Raw genomic sequence first — 15,399 nt, 5'->3', positions numbered from 1 at the left:
TCTACTCAATTCACTTAGCTTCAGTTCAGGTAAGTTTCTCCAGGCATTTCTGAAATCATCCTGCTGATAATTTCTTATAGGACAATAATATTGCATAACATTCATGTACCATAACTTATTCTCCATTCTCATAACGTCATTCTCCAATTTTAATTCCTTGGAACAGGCAACTTTTTGGTGAAGAAATCAAAGTCATATAATGTCATGTAAAAATACTCTAAATCTTTATTGATTAGAAAATTGCAAATTAAAACCACTTTGAGATATCTTACATCTACCAAGTTCACTAAAATGATAAGGAGGGGAAAATGACAAATATTGGAGAGAGGAGGAAAAACTGTAAAACAAATACACTGTTGACAGACCTGTGAATGGATCCAACCATTTTGAAGAGTAATCTGGGAATTATGGCCAAAGAATTATAACACTGAGCAAAGCCTTTGACTAAATTTCACTATTAACTGTTTCTCAAAGTGATAAAGGAAAAAAGGAAAAGAACCTGTATGTTCTAAAACAGTCAAAGCAGCTCTCTTTGTGGTGGCAAAAAACTAGAAACTGAAGAGTTGCAGTTGAGGAATTGTTCACAGTAAGAGCAATATTATTCACAATTATTCTTTGAATAGTATTGTTGTTATTGTGTGTAATATTCTCTTGGTTCTTCTCATTTCACTAAAAAAATGCTATCATCTAGCCTTCAGTGAATTTTGTTGGTAGAGGGTTTGATGGTGATGATTGCTGAAGGTTGGGGTGGCTTGGATTTCTTAAAATAAGACACCAATGAAGTTTGTTTTATGGAGTGATTCTTTCACTTAAACATTTAGAGGATATAAGATTATTAATTGTTCAAATTTCAGTATTATTATATCTCAGGAAGGAAGTTCAAGAAGATGAAGCAATTAGAACACACACAACAGTTATTAAGTCAACTGCTTTATATGGCCACAGTTCATGGCACATCAAAACAATACAATAATAACATCAAAGATCACAGATTACCATGACAGATGTAATAATAATGAAAATGTTTGAAATAATTGTGAGAATTACCAAAATATGACATAGAGACATGATGTAAGCACATACTATTAGAAAAATGATGCTGATAGATTGCTGGATGCAGGGTTGCTACAGACTTTCAATCTGTAAAAAATGCAATATCAGCAAAATACAATAAAAAGAGGTATGCCTATATTCAACAAGATTGATCAGAGGTAGTTTGACTTTGATAGTCTATTATAAAAAAAAGTTACAAGGGGTTAGATTTAAGGGGAAATGAGGGGCATAAAAACAAAAGGCAACAATACAATTAAAAAAATTAATGCAGTTGCTACTCTTCTAACAGAGATGATGGACTCAAAATACAGAATAAGACACATATTTTTCAACATGGTAAATTTAAGAATTTGTTTTACTTGAGTGTATGTATGAATACAAATATATTACAAAAAATTTTGGTTTCGCTTTTTTTTCAATGATAGAAGGAGATGGGGAAAAATAAAATATATTTTTGTTAATAGAAAATTAAATTTAAAAAGAAATGGAAGTTGAAATATCAAATGATTTAATGTAAGAAATACCAAATGATAAATTAAATTGGATATTAAATATATTAAAGGACATAAAGAGTGAATTTAGTTTGTTTAGTTTGTTAAAAAAAAAAAAAAAAAGAAAAGAAAAAGAAAGGAGTAACAATTAGGGAAATCAGTTGTGACATTCCAAAATTACAGAGTGACATTAAATAAATTTCAAAACAACAATGGCATTGACAATAATAATAAGTAGCATTTATGTTCTATAATTATACATCATCACAACAATCCTGTAAGGTAGGTTATTATGCCCATTTTATAGATGAGGAAAGCAAGGCAGGTAAGTTAAGTGACTTTCCCCAGGGTCACAAATAACAGAATACATGAAGTTGAAAAACAATCAATAGATAATAGATATTAATTTCAAGAAAAGGCCCAAGGTATAATAACAATGAAAAAGCAACTAATGGATATGCAGAATAAAACAACAGATTTGAAGGAAAAAGCTAGAAGTGCTAACATAAGAAAAATTGGGCTTCCATAAGATGCTTACTATATGCCAGGCACTGTGTTAAATGACGAGGATACAAAGAAAAGAAAAATTATAGCCTTTGTTTACAAGGAAATTACATTCTAATGAGGGCCGATTATTTTTTAAATTGTATTTAGAAGTTATAATCAGTCTAAATAAAAGGCTAATCCAGAAGGAATATCCTAGTGTATGTTTAGGATTTGAAGAAGGAAGAAAGAAAGGAGGAAGGAGGTAGTAATGATGACTAAAAGCCTCCCTGAAAAAAATGAGATTTGAATTGAATCTTGAGCATAGAAATAAGTACAGAGCATTTTAGATACAGAATCAGGAGGAGTATCCTATGCAAGGTATGGCAAGAAAGTCATTGTCACTGATCCTAGAGTTCATGTAGGGAAGTCTGAGCCAGGTTGTGAAGGACTTTGATCCTTGAGGGAATAGGGAGCAATTGGAGTTTATTAAATAGAAGGATGTGCTTTAGGGAAACCATTTTGGCAAATTAGTGGAAAATGCATTGGAATGATAAAAAAATTAAGGCAAGGAGCACAATTAAAAGACCCGTACAATTGGGCAAACGTGAGGTGCCAAGAGTCTGCTCTAGGAAAGCAACAGACACAGTAGAGATTTGAAGGTAGAAATAACAAGGCTATGACAACAGATTAGATGCATGGAATTGATATGACTCTTAATCAGCTCTTCTGACCCTCCTAGTCTCTAATCCATTCAGTCCATCCTTGGAGATTGTCTTGATTAGCATATCTATAGGCAAGTCTGGGGCCTGGTCACTCACTTAGACTCTCTCCCTGGTCTCTCCCCAAATCCTCCCACCCTCCTCCTCCATGCTACTCCTCAAACTTTGCCCTTGCTGAGACTTTAAAAGTTCCTGAATCCCATAAGAATACTGCTTACTCATCTATAATTCTGCCTTGTTTAGTCATATGTGGTTGAGCCCATGAGCTATTTCATGTAATAAATGGCAAATCTTTGAGACCTAGGATTTCTTCATGTTGCACACATCTCTAACAGTTCAAAACTGTACTCAGTCTCCTAAACCACTTCATGACGAGTGTGTGAGGGTGAAGGATGACATCAAAGTCTGGATAGAACTGAGAAGAGACTGTTACCCTCAATAGAACTAGGAAAGATGGTAGAGAGAAGATCTGGGGGAAAAATGATGAGTCTAAGATGTTTATAGAACATCTATTTTGACATACCCAGAAGGCAGTTGGTAAGGAAAAATAGAAGAGGGCTGGGGCAGACTATCAATGTATGTGAACTCAATGAAGGTTCAGTAAAAAAGACTGAGAAGGATCTGTCATGTTGCAAAAGAACCAGGAAAATATAGCATCATGCAAACCTTACAAAGAGAGGATATCCAGGAGAAAAGGGTGATCAATAGTGTCAAAAACTAAAGAGCTTGAAAAAGATAAAAAAGATCTCAAGACTGAAAAATGATCATTAGTTTTGACAATTAAGAAATTATTGGTAATTTTTGAGCAGGAAGAATCAAATATGACTCCTAGGTTTTAAAGCAGAGTGACTGGAAGAATGTGGATATAAAAAATGTGAAATTTGCAGAAAGCTAATGAGGAAGAAAGTGAATTTTCTTCTGCATATGTAGAATTTGAGATGCATCCCAGAAAGTAATATGATATGGAACTAGAGTTCCAAAGAATAATGAGTTGGTTATGTAGATTTGGAATTTCTCTATACAGAGCTAAGAATTTGACCTTTTGTAACTCATGAGTTTACTGAAAGGGGACAAAAAGAGAAGAGGTTCCAGGAGCTTTGAAGGACATCTACATTGAGGGAGAAAACAGATGATGAGCTACCAAAGGAGAGTAAGAAGATGTGATCTGACAAGAGAAGAATCAAAGATAAATATGGAAGCTAGGACAAGAGAAACTATGTGGGACAAAAAGGAGAGGAGACATTTGAACAATATCAAAAACTGCTAAGAAGTCTGTAAGGATGAGGTCTAAGAAAATACCATTTAACAGCCTAATATCCTTTAGATTCAGTCTAATTTGTGGTGATACTTTGGCTTGTGATTAAGTCTAATTTATGTTATACTACAATGTAACATAGTTTGGACCGGTAATACAACAGATAAAACAAATGAAAATTGCCAAATGTGTAATCTTGGACACTAGAACTTGTGTTTTCCTATTTTACTTTATATTTTCTTGAAGCCATGGCTATATTGAAAAAGCCATTTTAGAGATTCTCTATATAACTTAAAGGCCTAGATAAAACCATACTGGATCAGCAGAATGTGATTAAATATTCTGGGTATGAATGGTCATCAAAAAAGGTTACAAATATTCGTGGCATACCCACTGAATCAACCAAGCTATCATATCTCCCTCCTCCTGGTTTTCTTGGAGGTAATATTAGTTCTGAATCACCTTTAATGTACTCTCCAGTAAGGACACGAACTTGGAACAAAAACTTGGATCCCTGACAGCCTTTTCCACAAAATTGGGAGGACATATAAGCATCCACTGCAAAGTAGATCCCTTGGCCATATCTTCCATCTATAAAAATAAGCATTTGTTACTAAGTCTTGAATGTAAAACAATGGAGAAGTTAGGTATCCCCTGGGACAGATGAATACAGGATGTGATAGGAGTAATAGTGTAACTCCCACCCCAATGTGAACTAGAATAGTTTTTCCTTAAAAGGTATTGAGGTCATCCCTAAAATTTAGTTGGCATAAGGAATTAAAGTCTTGGACTACTGATATAACTTCCTAATTGCTGAATACAAAACAAACATGAAAAGCTCTTGATAACCTAAGACTGCAGGTAGATCACAATGGACAACTTGGGCAGTCTTGATCAGCTAAATCAACGGGAAATATCCTCTGTGTCTATCCTTATTGATAGGCACTTCTCCTGCTTCTTTTATCTAAGTAAATCTTTACATGACCTACAAATATTTCATTTTGTTCCATTATCAAAGCTAAAGTTCCAGGAGACTGGTGTGTCAGATCAACCCAGAATTTAGGAAAAATAGCCTGGAATTTCACCCTTTTCAGGAGCACTAAGGCATATCCTCTTTTAGTCGTGGCATACTCACTTTTCCTACAGGTACTTTTTAGCCCATTTTCAATAATGGATGAGCAGTTTTTTGCTTTTGTTCCATGGAAGAGAAACTGCTCATTCTGTACTCCTGGGGGATTCTTTTTTTCCATCCAGTTCCGCTTGTAAATGTAAGAGGTCCAGAGGTATGGGTTTTGTATTCTTTCTATCTAAATTAACAAAATTGAAGAAAGAGAGCCTGTTATCATTCAAATGAGATCAATATATTTTTTAAGGTATATTTTGTTTTCATAACACTTACATTTCCAAATTAGATTTAATTGAATAAGCAAGGAATTTCCAATTCCAACACTAAAAGTTCCCAAATCTATTTCTAGAGCTAAAAAGCTCTAGCATCTCTTCTTTCTTTAATAGTGATTGTGCTTTGAAACTTATGAAATGAAAGATTGGAAATAGGAGGTTATATTTCATAGTGTCCTTTTTTTCTAATTTTTTATTATTTCACATATTCATTTGTTGTAATGGAAACAGTAGGCATTGGACTGAGGACAGAAGACTTGGACTCTAGAACTGTATCTAACAGTGTATGATGCTGAGCAAATTGTTTCTTCTCTCAGGGCCTCAGTTTTCTTATTTGTAAAACATATTTTTGAATTAGATGATGTCTAAGACCCTTTCCAGCTACAGTCTAAACCAGTGGTTCTCAAAGTATGGTCCAGAGCATCCTCAGAATCTCTGAAATCTTTTCAGAGAGTCTACAAATTCATAATTGGTTTTTATTTTTAATGTGATCAATATCTATAACTATAACCCACATAAACAAAAACTCTTTGGACAGATCCTCAATCATTTTTAATAGGATAAAGATATTGAGAACAAAAGTTTGAGGACCACCGCTCTAAACCCAGACATACTGGTTTAAAGATTATTCAAAACCAGCTTAGGAGAAAGAAAGTGGTGAAGAAGAGAGATAATAATAAATGTGGAGACAATAAAAAATGTTTTTAGGGATGGTGATCTCTATAATATTTCTTTTTTTTTAAGTTATCAAACTGTGCATACCCTTTGATCTATAATATTTCTACAAGATTTTAATAATGTTATGTTTAACACTTTCCCTATACCTTGAGTTAATGAGTGTAATCACCTATTCAATAAACATGATTCACCTTAAGGATGGTAGTCTTGTTCATGGAATACTTGAACTTCTGGGCTACTCTCTGGTACTCCACCAGATTTGATGAGAGTTTCACAGTCTTCACTGGGTTATCATCCATTGGTTCCCAATGTTGAGGGATGCTCATCTCTATTACAAACAGTTGAAAGTATCTTTAGAAACTTAAATGAAATCTGTGAGCTTTCCTATTTCTTATGTTGGGATACTTTATGTTTGCATTTTTGTTCTTTTATTTATTGTAGTTATTTGTATATGTAGTCTAACCTTGGCCATACCCACAAGGGACAAAGAGACTTTGTTTAAGGGACTAATTACCCAGAATCCTAAATTCTACCCCAATATTGACCCTAATTTTAAGGTTGAAGAAGCAGGAAGAGGAATCAGGAAACTATTACAAGCACGAAGATGCAAAAGAAATGGTCTTCATGAGACCCCAGAGAGACCCATTAGGAGCAATTGCTAGAAGGGGCTATTTCAAGCAGCCAGGGATTGAATTAGAATGAATGATAGTGACAATTATAAGGGGCAATAATGAGATAATAAGGGAGAAACTTGACTTTTGCTCAAGTGTGAGCCAGGAAGAAAGATTGTGACATCATTTCTTTCTTCTCTGTCCCATTGTCCAGCAGGGGTGCCAAATGCATAGTGGATTATTCATTCACTTCATCCCTACCAGGCTATTTTGGAAAAGTGAGAAGCAAGGAACAAAGGGAAGGATTCAGGAAACTTTAATCTTTTTCCTAAATGTTCACTTTTGCTTCTAAGAAATTAAATGTGATTAAAAAAAAAAAACTATTGGCCAATAAATATTGAAATTGCTTGTTGTATTTTATCTAATATTCAAATGTAGAAGCCCACAAAGTGATTTTCCCTTTATTAAATAAACATCTAATTTAATTGAACTGAACCCAGACACTGGAAATGAGAAGGAAGATAAGGAGAGGGACTATTATTAGACTTTCATAACCTCTTATAATAGTATTCAACACCATTGTTGTTTTTCAGTTGTTCAGTGTATCTGATTCTTTGTGACCCATTTGGAGTTTTCCTGGAAAAGATATTGAAGAGCCATTTCCTTCTCCAGCTCATATTATAGAATAGAAATTCAGGCAAACAGGGTCTTGCCCAGGGTCACACAGCTACTAAGTATCTGAGGTCAGATTTGAACTTAGGAAGATGAGTATTACTGATTTCAATTCTGGCCCTCTATCCACCATACCACCTACCTGCCCAAATCCAAGACTAAAGTACAGCAAAATTGTTTTGTTTGGGTAGGGGGGAAGGGACTCAACAGGAAACAGGAAGCAAGCCAGAAGGAGGTATTGTTTAGAAATAAAAGTTACCTTTTCAGGAAATATGAATTGCCTACCATAGTTTAAAATCACTAATATCTGAGAAGACAGAGAACATCAACTGTTCATGTGTCTTAGACTAGTGCAACCGTAGCAATAAAAGCACATTATCAGAGCTTAACCTTTCTTACTAGTGCTCTTTAGCATACATATATGTGCATATATTGCATTTCACTATTGAACATGCTAATTGCATTTCCTCCAGCACTACATTCTACACATATTAGGTACCTAATTTGTTGAATTAAATATTGAGAATTATCTAGAAATGGTCAGCTGCTATTTTGCTCCCAGAATTCAAGGAGAGATTGTTTTGTTACTGGAGTTATGTATTCCTGTGTTCAAGAAGGCAACGAAATAAATGTAGAATGGCTTTATCCACACACTAGCCTTCAAAATATTCATCTGCTTCTCTTTTTACTTTAAACAGTTTTATTCCATCTGAGTTTGGAAAGCAGTCTGTTATCTGGAAGTGGCTTTCTATGGCCCTGTATATAGTAAGCACTTACTGTTTGTTGAATTGAGTGGCCACATTTATTTCTAAATTCTTTAAAGGCAAGAGAATCCTTTTAATTGTTTCTTTTTTAGCCCATCTAACTGATTACTGGTAAAGAGGAAGTAAAAAAAAAAAAAACATTAGATATCTTTGTTTATCTCTTGTTAAAAGTTCTCATAAAAAATTAAATGGGAGGAAAAGGTAAAATTATTAGCACAGTCTTTCTATTAGCAATTGGTAAACTACAAATGTAGAAACGTACGGTTTTATTAGTTACATTTTTGATTAATGTTTCAAAGAATGTTCTGGATTTGCTGTTTTCTAGGTGTTTGAGAAAAAGTATTCAAATACAATGTATTAGCATAAATAAAATAAGACATTAGAATGACTAAAGTACCTTTTGGATTATCAATGGACTTCAAATGTTTATATTTTTCTCATTATGAGCAAGTATGAAATTGACTAGATAAAGCATCCCACTGAAAAATTAGTGCAGGACAAGATTAACAACTACTACTTTTAATTTTCCAATTTTCTAACATACATAAATATCATCCAGAATGACTCTCTCTCACTCTTACTCATTGAGGATGAATCTGGGAAGAAATGAGAGCTTAAAGAAAGGGACAAAGCCAAGTAAACCTGATTAATCGAGAAATGAAAATTAAAGGAAAGAAAAAACTCACCCCATATGCAGATTTCCCGCTTTATTTTAAAGACTGTCCCCATGTCTAATACCAAACCTTCCCTCTTCTTCAAGTTGACCTTGGCTTTTCTAGAATTCAAGATGATTTCAATGTTCTCTTCTTCCTTCCTATATGCTGCTTCCAGTTTTAGATTTGTAGTTTTATCAAATGGGGAAAGACCTGTGTTACCAATGTCATATTGCCATTGAACCACAGATTTCAGGGCTTCTGCTGCTCTATCTATGTCATGAGCTTCCTGGATTAAAGTTTGTACAACAGTAGCAGCTTTCTTTACATCTTCCTGAAAACCCTGGATCTGTAAGAGATTCCCATGATGATGCAGATTGAGTGGGAAATAGTACCCTTGGTTTAAGACCTTTTGAAGACAGTCTTGGCTGAAAGTGACTATTTTATCACTGTTGAATATTTCACTGCAATATCCATTCATAAAGTCTTCAAAAGCTTCCTGAAATTTGGCTAAATTCATCTCCTTACCCAATACTTGAACCAGTCCTAGCAGAGAGTCACCTGAAAACAAAGAGAAGAAATTCATAATGAGTCAAATACCCTAGATTTTTGAAAATGAAGGAAAATCTGACCCATTCTCATGCCATACTGCCTATGATAGGACTAGAATAATAGAATGTATGAGAAAAGCTCAAAAGAATTGAAATTACTCAGTCTGAAAAAGGCTGAACAAATTGCCCTCAGTTTCTGAGCATAAAGAAAATGAGAAATAACTATTTTCTAATTTAATTGATACCAAGAAAATAATCAATTATACTAGAATTCTAGCAAAAGGCTTAGGTTTATATATAAATATATTTATATAACTGTGGAAGGTTGACAAAACTAGAAATTTATTTTTAATTTTAAGATTGCAAGATCAAATTTCCACTTATTCAGAAACTTATTACATATAAAAATTTTTATGTACAAAATCATTATATACATTTCCACATACTTATGGAACCTAGGAATAGGCCAGAGAAGAGGAAATTGAATATATAACTTCTAAGATACTTTACAAATCTTACAGTAAAAAAAAAAAAAATGTGGTTTAATTTAAAGGAAACTACTACTTTCTCTTTCTTTTCACCAATCTCAGTGGTTTATTTTAATTTTTTTTAATAATAGCTTTTTATTTGTCAAAATACATGTGAAGATAATTTTCAATAATCACCCCAAAACCTTGTGTTCCAAATTTTTCTCTATTCCTCCCCATCCCCCTATGCTAGACAGCAAGTAATTCAATATAGGTTAAACATGTGTGATTCTTCTAAACATATTTAATATGTTTAGAAGAATGGTTTAATTAGCTGTTGATACAATAGATACAGTTTAGGGCCTGAAGTAAGGAAAGTCAGAATCCAAATCCAACTTCATATACTTAATGAATGTGTTACCCTGGACAACTCTGTTTATCTCAGTTTCCTCAACTGTAAAATGCAGGTAATAGTACTTATCTTCCAAAGTTGTTGAGAGGATTAAATGAAATAATATTTATAAAAGCACTGTACTAAGTGCTTTTAGCTGGATGCTGACTAACAGCTTAGCTAACTAATAACAGCGATCTTCCTTCTCTTCCTTCTTTCCTTTCTCCTTTTCCTACATATTGGTCCCCTCTACAAACTCAACATTAAGAGAAGACACAGAGCAGTATTCAAGAGATAATGTGTACCATTGCTCTGAAAATGCTTAGTAATCACAGACACTGCAGTATCTTTAGGTTAGTGCTTTGTGTCTCCCTTGTCATTTTGTCAGTAACTGGGAAGAGAATATTTCTACCTGTAGTACCAATATTTCCAAATGGAATAATGTCCCCAAATTTTTACACATCTAGAGATGAAAGAAAACTAATAGGGATTCCAGGGAATAGGACAGTATCTTTTCATTCTTACCAAGAGCAAAGTGTTCTTTTTTGTATCTTCTGAGATACTTCAGGAGTTCTTGGATAGATGTCTAATGAAAAGAAAGAATAAGAAACCTACTAAATGTATTAGAAAACATGACATTTCCCAGAAGACTCAAAGATCTTTCTTTTGATTCCTCTATAAGACCCTAAAGTTCAGAAACTTATAAGCTATTCTTCCATTTCTCATTTAGAAAGTTTTTTTTTTTCCTAATCTTAAAAACAAAAAGATAATTGGACTAAAAGATGAAGAGATCTCAGAAAGGCTTAAACAGAACACTGATATTTGACCAAGCATCACTGTCTAGTTTAGGATTGCCCAGAGAGAATGGAGAAAAGGACACACAATTATTGATTGAATTACTGATGAATCCATTTAAGGGCAACCCTTCAATTCTACTAATCCCTGTGTTTATCCTTATTTGGTGATAATTAGTGTGTTTAGAGGTAGCTAGTTTCTATTTACCCCAGATTAGTTTATTTGTAGAGTCCTAATTCCCTAGTCTATTTAGCATTTTTAAAACATTATTCATCCTAATACAGAGAGGACTGGCGAGACTTACATGAACTGATGCTAAGTGAAATGAGCAGAACCAGGAGATCATTATACACTTCGACAACGATATTGTATGAGGACATATTTTGATGGAAGTGGATTTCTTTGACAAAGAGACCTAACTGAGTTTCAATTGATAAATGACAGACAAAAGCAGCTACACCCAAAGAAAGAACACTAGGAAACGAATGTGAACTATCTGCATTTTTGTTTTTCTTCCCGGGTTATTTATACCTTCTGAATCCAATTCTCCCTATGCAACAAGAGAACTGTTCGGTTCTGCAAACATATATTGTATCTAGGATATACTGCAACATATCCAACATATAAAGGACTGCTTGCCATCTAGGGGAGGGGGTGGAGGGAGGGAGGGAAAAAAAAAATCGGAACAGAAACGAGTGTCAATATAAAGTAATTATTAAATAAAAATTAAATAAAAAAAAAACATTATTCATCCTAACTACTATGTCATTCCAAATCAACTTGCATAATTTTGGAGAGGGTTAGTGGCCCCAGACTATTTCTCTTGTCCTAGAACCAGAACTAAAATTGAAGCTCAGGGCACCATCTACCTAATTGGTTTATAAATTATCAATTATCATGATTAAATCTACTTAAGACGTAATTGGAGAAATACTAGAAAATTTCATAATAAGATTACTGGTAAGACAAAGGTGTCCAGTGTTTTTACTCTTATTTGATATAGAGGTAGAAATGCTAGCCATAGCAATAAAACAAGAAAATAAAATCAAGGGGGTAAAGAGAAACAAAATTATCTATGGTAGATATGGTAAGCACAAATGAGAAAAGAGAAAAAGGGAGAATTTTAAAAGCCAATGAGAGCTGAAATGAGTCAGTTAGGGTTATTTCTCAGTATGTCATCAAGTGGGACAAAAGCTTAAAATCCAAAACATTCTGATATAATGTATGACTTGGTCATAGAATCTTAGAGGTAAAAGAAACTTTAGGAATCATCTGAGCCACCTAGCTGTCCCTATATCAGCATTTCTGTAATATAAACATAAATAACATATACATATTTTATAACGAATATGAAATATGAAAAATAAAATTTGTATAGTCATAACTTGTCTAATTGTGCTTCCCTTTATTGTGTTTCATAGATATTGCATTTTTCACTATGGGAACCTTGAAATTCAAGAGGCACTGTTAGAAAAACAGAAGGGGGTTCACATCATGTTTCTTTCACACTTTAGTAATTCTCACAATATTTCAAACTTTTTCATTATTATTATATTTTTATGGTGATCTGTGATCTTTTATGTTACTAATTGTATTGTTCTGAGGTGCCACAAACCATGCCCTTGTAAGTCAGGGGAACTTGCCCAATAAATATCTATATTCTGACTACTCCATCAACTGACTGTTTCCTGTTTCTCTCTCTCTCTTTGGACTGCTCTATTGCTTGAGACATGACAATATTGAAATTAAGTCAATTAATAACCCAATAATGCCCTCTAGGCTTAAAGGGAGAAGAATAGTCAACAGATGTGACAAATTTCATTGTTGTCTTATTTTAAGAAATTGCCACTCATCAAAGTCATCATAGCCTTCAGCTGATCAATCATTAACCATCAACACAGAAACAAGACCCTACCAGCAAAAAGATTATGACTCACTGAAGGCCCAGATAAGGGGTTTGCATATTTTTAGAGAAAAATATTTTAAAAATAAGGACATAATACTATTGTATATTTAGTGGACTAGACTACTGTATAAATATAACTTTTATATGCACAGGGGAAAAAAATCTAAATGACTTGCATTATTGCAATATTTACTTTGTTGCAGTGGTCTGGAACTGAACTTGCAATATTACTGATATATGCCTATACAAGAATATATCTTATTAGATTATAAACTCCTTGAAAAAAAGGATCAAATTTGAATATTCTCTAAATTTAGTGCAATATTACATATACTATGCACTTAATACATATTTAATAAATGAGTGAACCCCCAAAAGAGCATAAGCAAGGTTGGGTACCTACTTTAAAGTCCTCTACAAATAGAAGAACCATTTTTCTAGGCTTAGTATAGGGGATGAAAAAAGACTCAAGTTCCCTTTCAGTTCTGAAATTTTATCAAGAATTGATGACTCTTACCAATTCATTCTCCTTCCTATAGGCTGAGACCTCAGAGAGCAAAGTATTTGTAGTTTTCTCTGTCATTTGCATCTTCACCAAACATTGGAGTTCTTCAGCAAATGTGAAAAGAACTGTAGCTCCAATTCCCAAAAGGTATTGCTGTACTCCTCTGTGTCTTATGGGGATGCTTCTCATAGTCAATGAATCTAGATCTGCTTGAACAATTCCTCTGGCCTCTTTTACATGCTTCCTTAGTCCTTTTAGTTTCAAAGTTAAAGTAGAATGGTTGATTTGAATGCAAATATTCACCTTTAAGTCCCCCCAGTTCATTATCCGAAACAGGTTTTCTCTGGCTTCAGCTAGCTCCAGTCGAGGAGAAATAATTCTATCTTCAGTTATTGAATAACTCATCAAATATTCCCTAATATTCATTTCTGCCTCAGCTACTTCAATCCTGGTGCCCACTATGACCACCGAAGTCAAAATACCTAGCTGTGATTTGACACTATAAAAATTAACTCTCTTTGGATTTCTTAGTGCTATGAGTAGAGTTTCCCATTCCAGGCCACTGGTTGCCCACTGGACCTCTTCCCCAATATCAATCTTCCTCTCATAAACCAAGCTCTTCAATAATTCTTCTGCTTGTACCAATTCTCCAAAGTCAAGCCCCCAAATACTAATTCCATCAGAAGTGTTAAGCACTGCCGAAATATCTTGAGAAAGGAAAAAATTCTCATTAAAGAGTTCTTCCTGGAGGTCCTGGATAAAATGTATTTGGAATGTGGAGAGTGAGACTGGCCAATTCTTAAAAGCACTCAAGAGACTATAAAACTGCCTTTCTACCTCAAGCACATCCTTTTGGGGCCCCTGAAAAGTGATCATACCTAAAGGATCTTCTGCCAAGGCTATAGTCACTGGAGAGTGAGGAAAGAGGAACTTGCTGATTATGTTTTTGACTATTGTAAATCTAGGAAGATGGAGAATGGGATGTTCCACACACACTGGCTTTTCACTGAAAGCCATTTCTTGAACATGTTGTACAAACATCTTCACTTCTTCAGTTAGACCTACAAAGCAAGGACCTTTGTATTCTTGTATGCTTTTAAAAGAGTTCACTAGAGATTGTTGCTTCTTCAGAATATTTAGAATATCTGTATTGGACTCATAGTGAACAGCATATCTCTTCTTGTTTTTCTGAAAAGCATCCTCCACAGCTTTCTCCCAGTTAGATGGATCTAAATGTTCTCCTTCTGCTACAAACTGAAGCACTCCCAAAGAGTAACAAGTTTGGAAAACACAGCCTACTTTCTTTAAATCATCTTCAAACTCTTGGAAAACATCTGGAAAGTCATTAAGATACTGGATAAAAGCATGGTCCTCTTTCCAACATAGACCAATGGCTTCTAAAAGAAAAGACAAGAGAGTTGACCAACAAGTCTAAATTAAAAATCTTTTCTCAGTTGTCATGCTTATTTATAGTATTTTGTGGATAGCACAAATAAAGTCAGATCTAATCAACTAGAAGAATATCAAGTGCTCATGGTGGACTAGCTAATATGATAAAAATGACCATACTACTTAAATTAATCTACTTATTTAGTGCCATATCAATCAAACTCCTAAAAAAATATTTTACAGATCTAGGAAAACACAGTAACAAAGTTCATCTAGAAGAACAAAAGGCAGGAATTTCAAGGGAATTAATAGAAAAAAATGCAAATGAAGGTGGCCTAGCTGTACCAGATATAAAACTATATTATAAAGCAGCAATCATCAAAACCATTTGATACTGGCTAAGAAATAGAACAGTCAATAAGTGAAATAGGTTAGGTTCATAAGAGACAATATTCAATGACTATAGTACTCTAGCATTTGATAAACCCCAAACCCCCAGCTTCTGGGATAAGAATTCACTATTTCACAAAAATTGCTGAGAAAATTGGAAAATAGTATGGCAGAAACTAGGCACTGACCTTCATCTAACACCATATACCAAGATATGGTAGAAAT

General features: G+C 34.0%; 1 protein-coding gene across 1 annotated transcript; it reads right to left on the bottom strand.

Moving 5' to 3' along the window:
- Positions 1-202: 202 nt before the first annotated feature.
- On the bottom strand, positions 203-14,780 carry LOC127549148 (uncharacterized). Its single transcript, XM_051976977.1, has 6 exons — positions 13,408-14,780; positions 10,715-10,775; positions 8,814-9,341; positions 6,272-6,408; positions 5,140-5,311; positions 203-4,595 (listed from the first exon to the last, which is right to left on the bottom strand). Exons 1-6 carry the CDS (start codon positions 14,434-14,436, stop codon positions 4,324-4,326), a joined length of 2,199 nt encoding a protein of 732 aa, XP_051832937.1. The 5' UTR covers positions 14,437-14,780; the 3' UTR covers positions 203-4,323.
- Positions 14,781-15,399: the final 619 nt, after the last annotated feature.

This window comes from Antechinus flavipes, chromosome 2, assembly GCF_016432865.1.
Source record: "Antechinus flavipes isolate AdamAnt ecotype Samford, QLD, Australia chromosome 2, AdamAnt_v2, whole genome shotgun sequence".
Classification (NCBI taxonomy): Eukaryota; Metazoa; Chordata; class Mammalia; order Dasyuromorphia; family Dasyuridae; genus Antechinus; species Antechinus flavipes.
Note: the sequence above shows the minus strand (reverse complement) of the source record. Positions and strands in the feature narration are given on the sequence as shown.

What these genes read in the sequence shown, in the direction of transcription:
- LOC127549148 (XM_051976977.1), bottom strand. Translation starts at nt 14,436, where the DNA reads ATGTTTGTACAACATGTTCAAGAAATGGCTTTCAGTGAAAAGCCAGTG. An exon ending in AAAAGAACACTTTGCTCTTG is followed by an intron (nt 9,342 to 10,714) that starts GTAAGAATGAAA and finishes CTTTGTTTTCAG; the next exon opens with GTGACTCTCTGCTAGGACTG. An exon ending in GCGGGAAATCTGCATATGGG is followed by an intron (nt 6,409 to 8,813) that starts GTGAGTTTTTTC and finishes TGTTTGTAATAG; the next exon opens with AGATGAGCATCCCTCAACAT.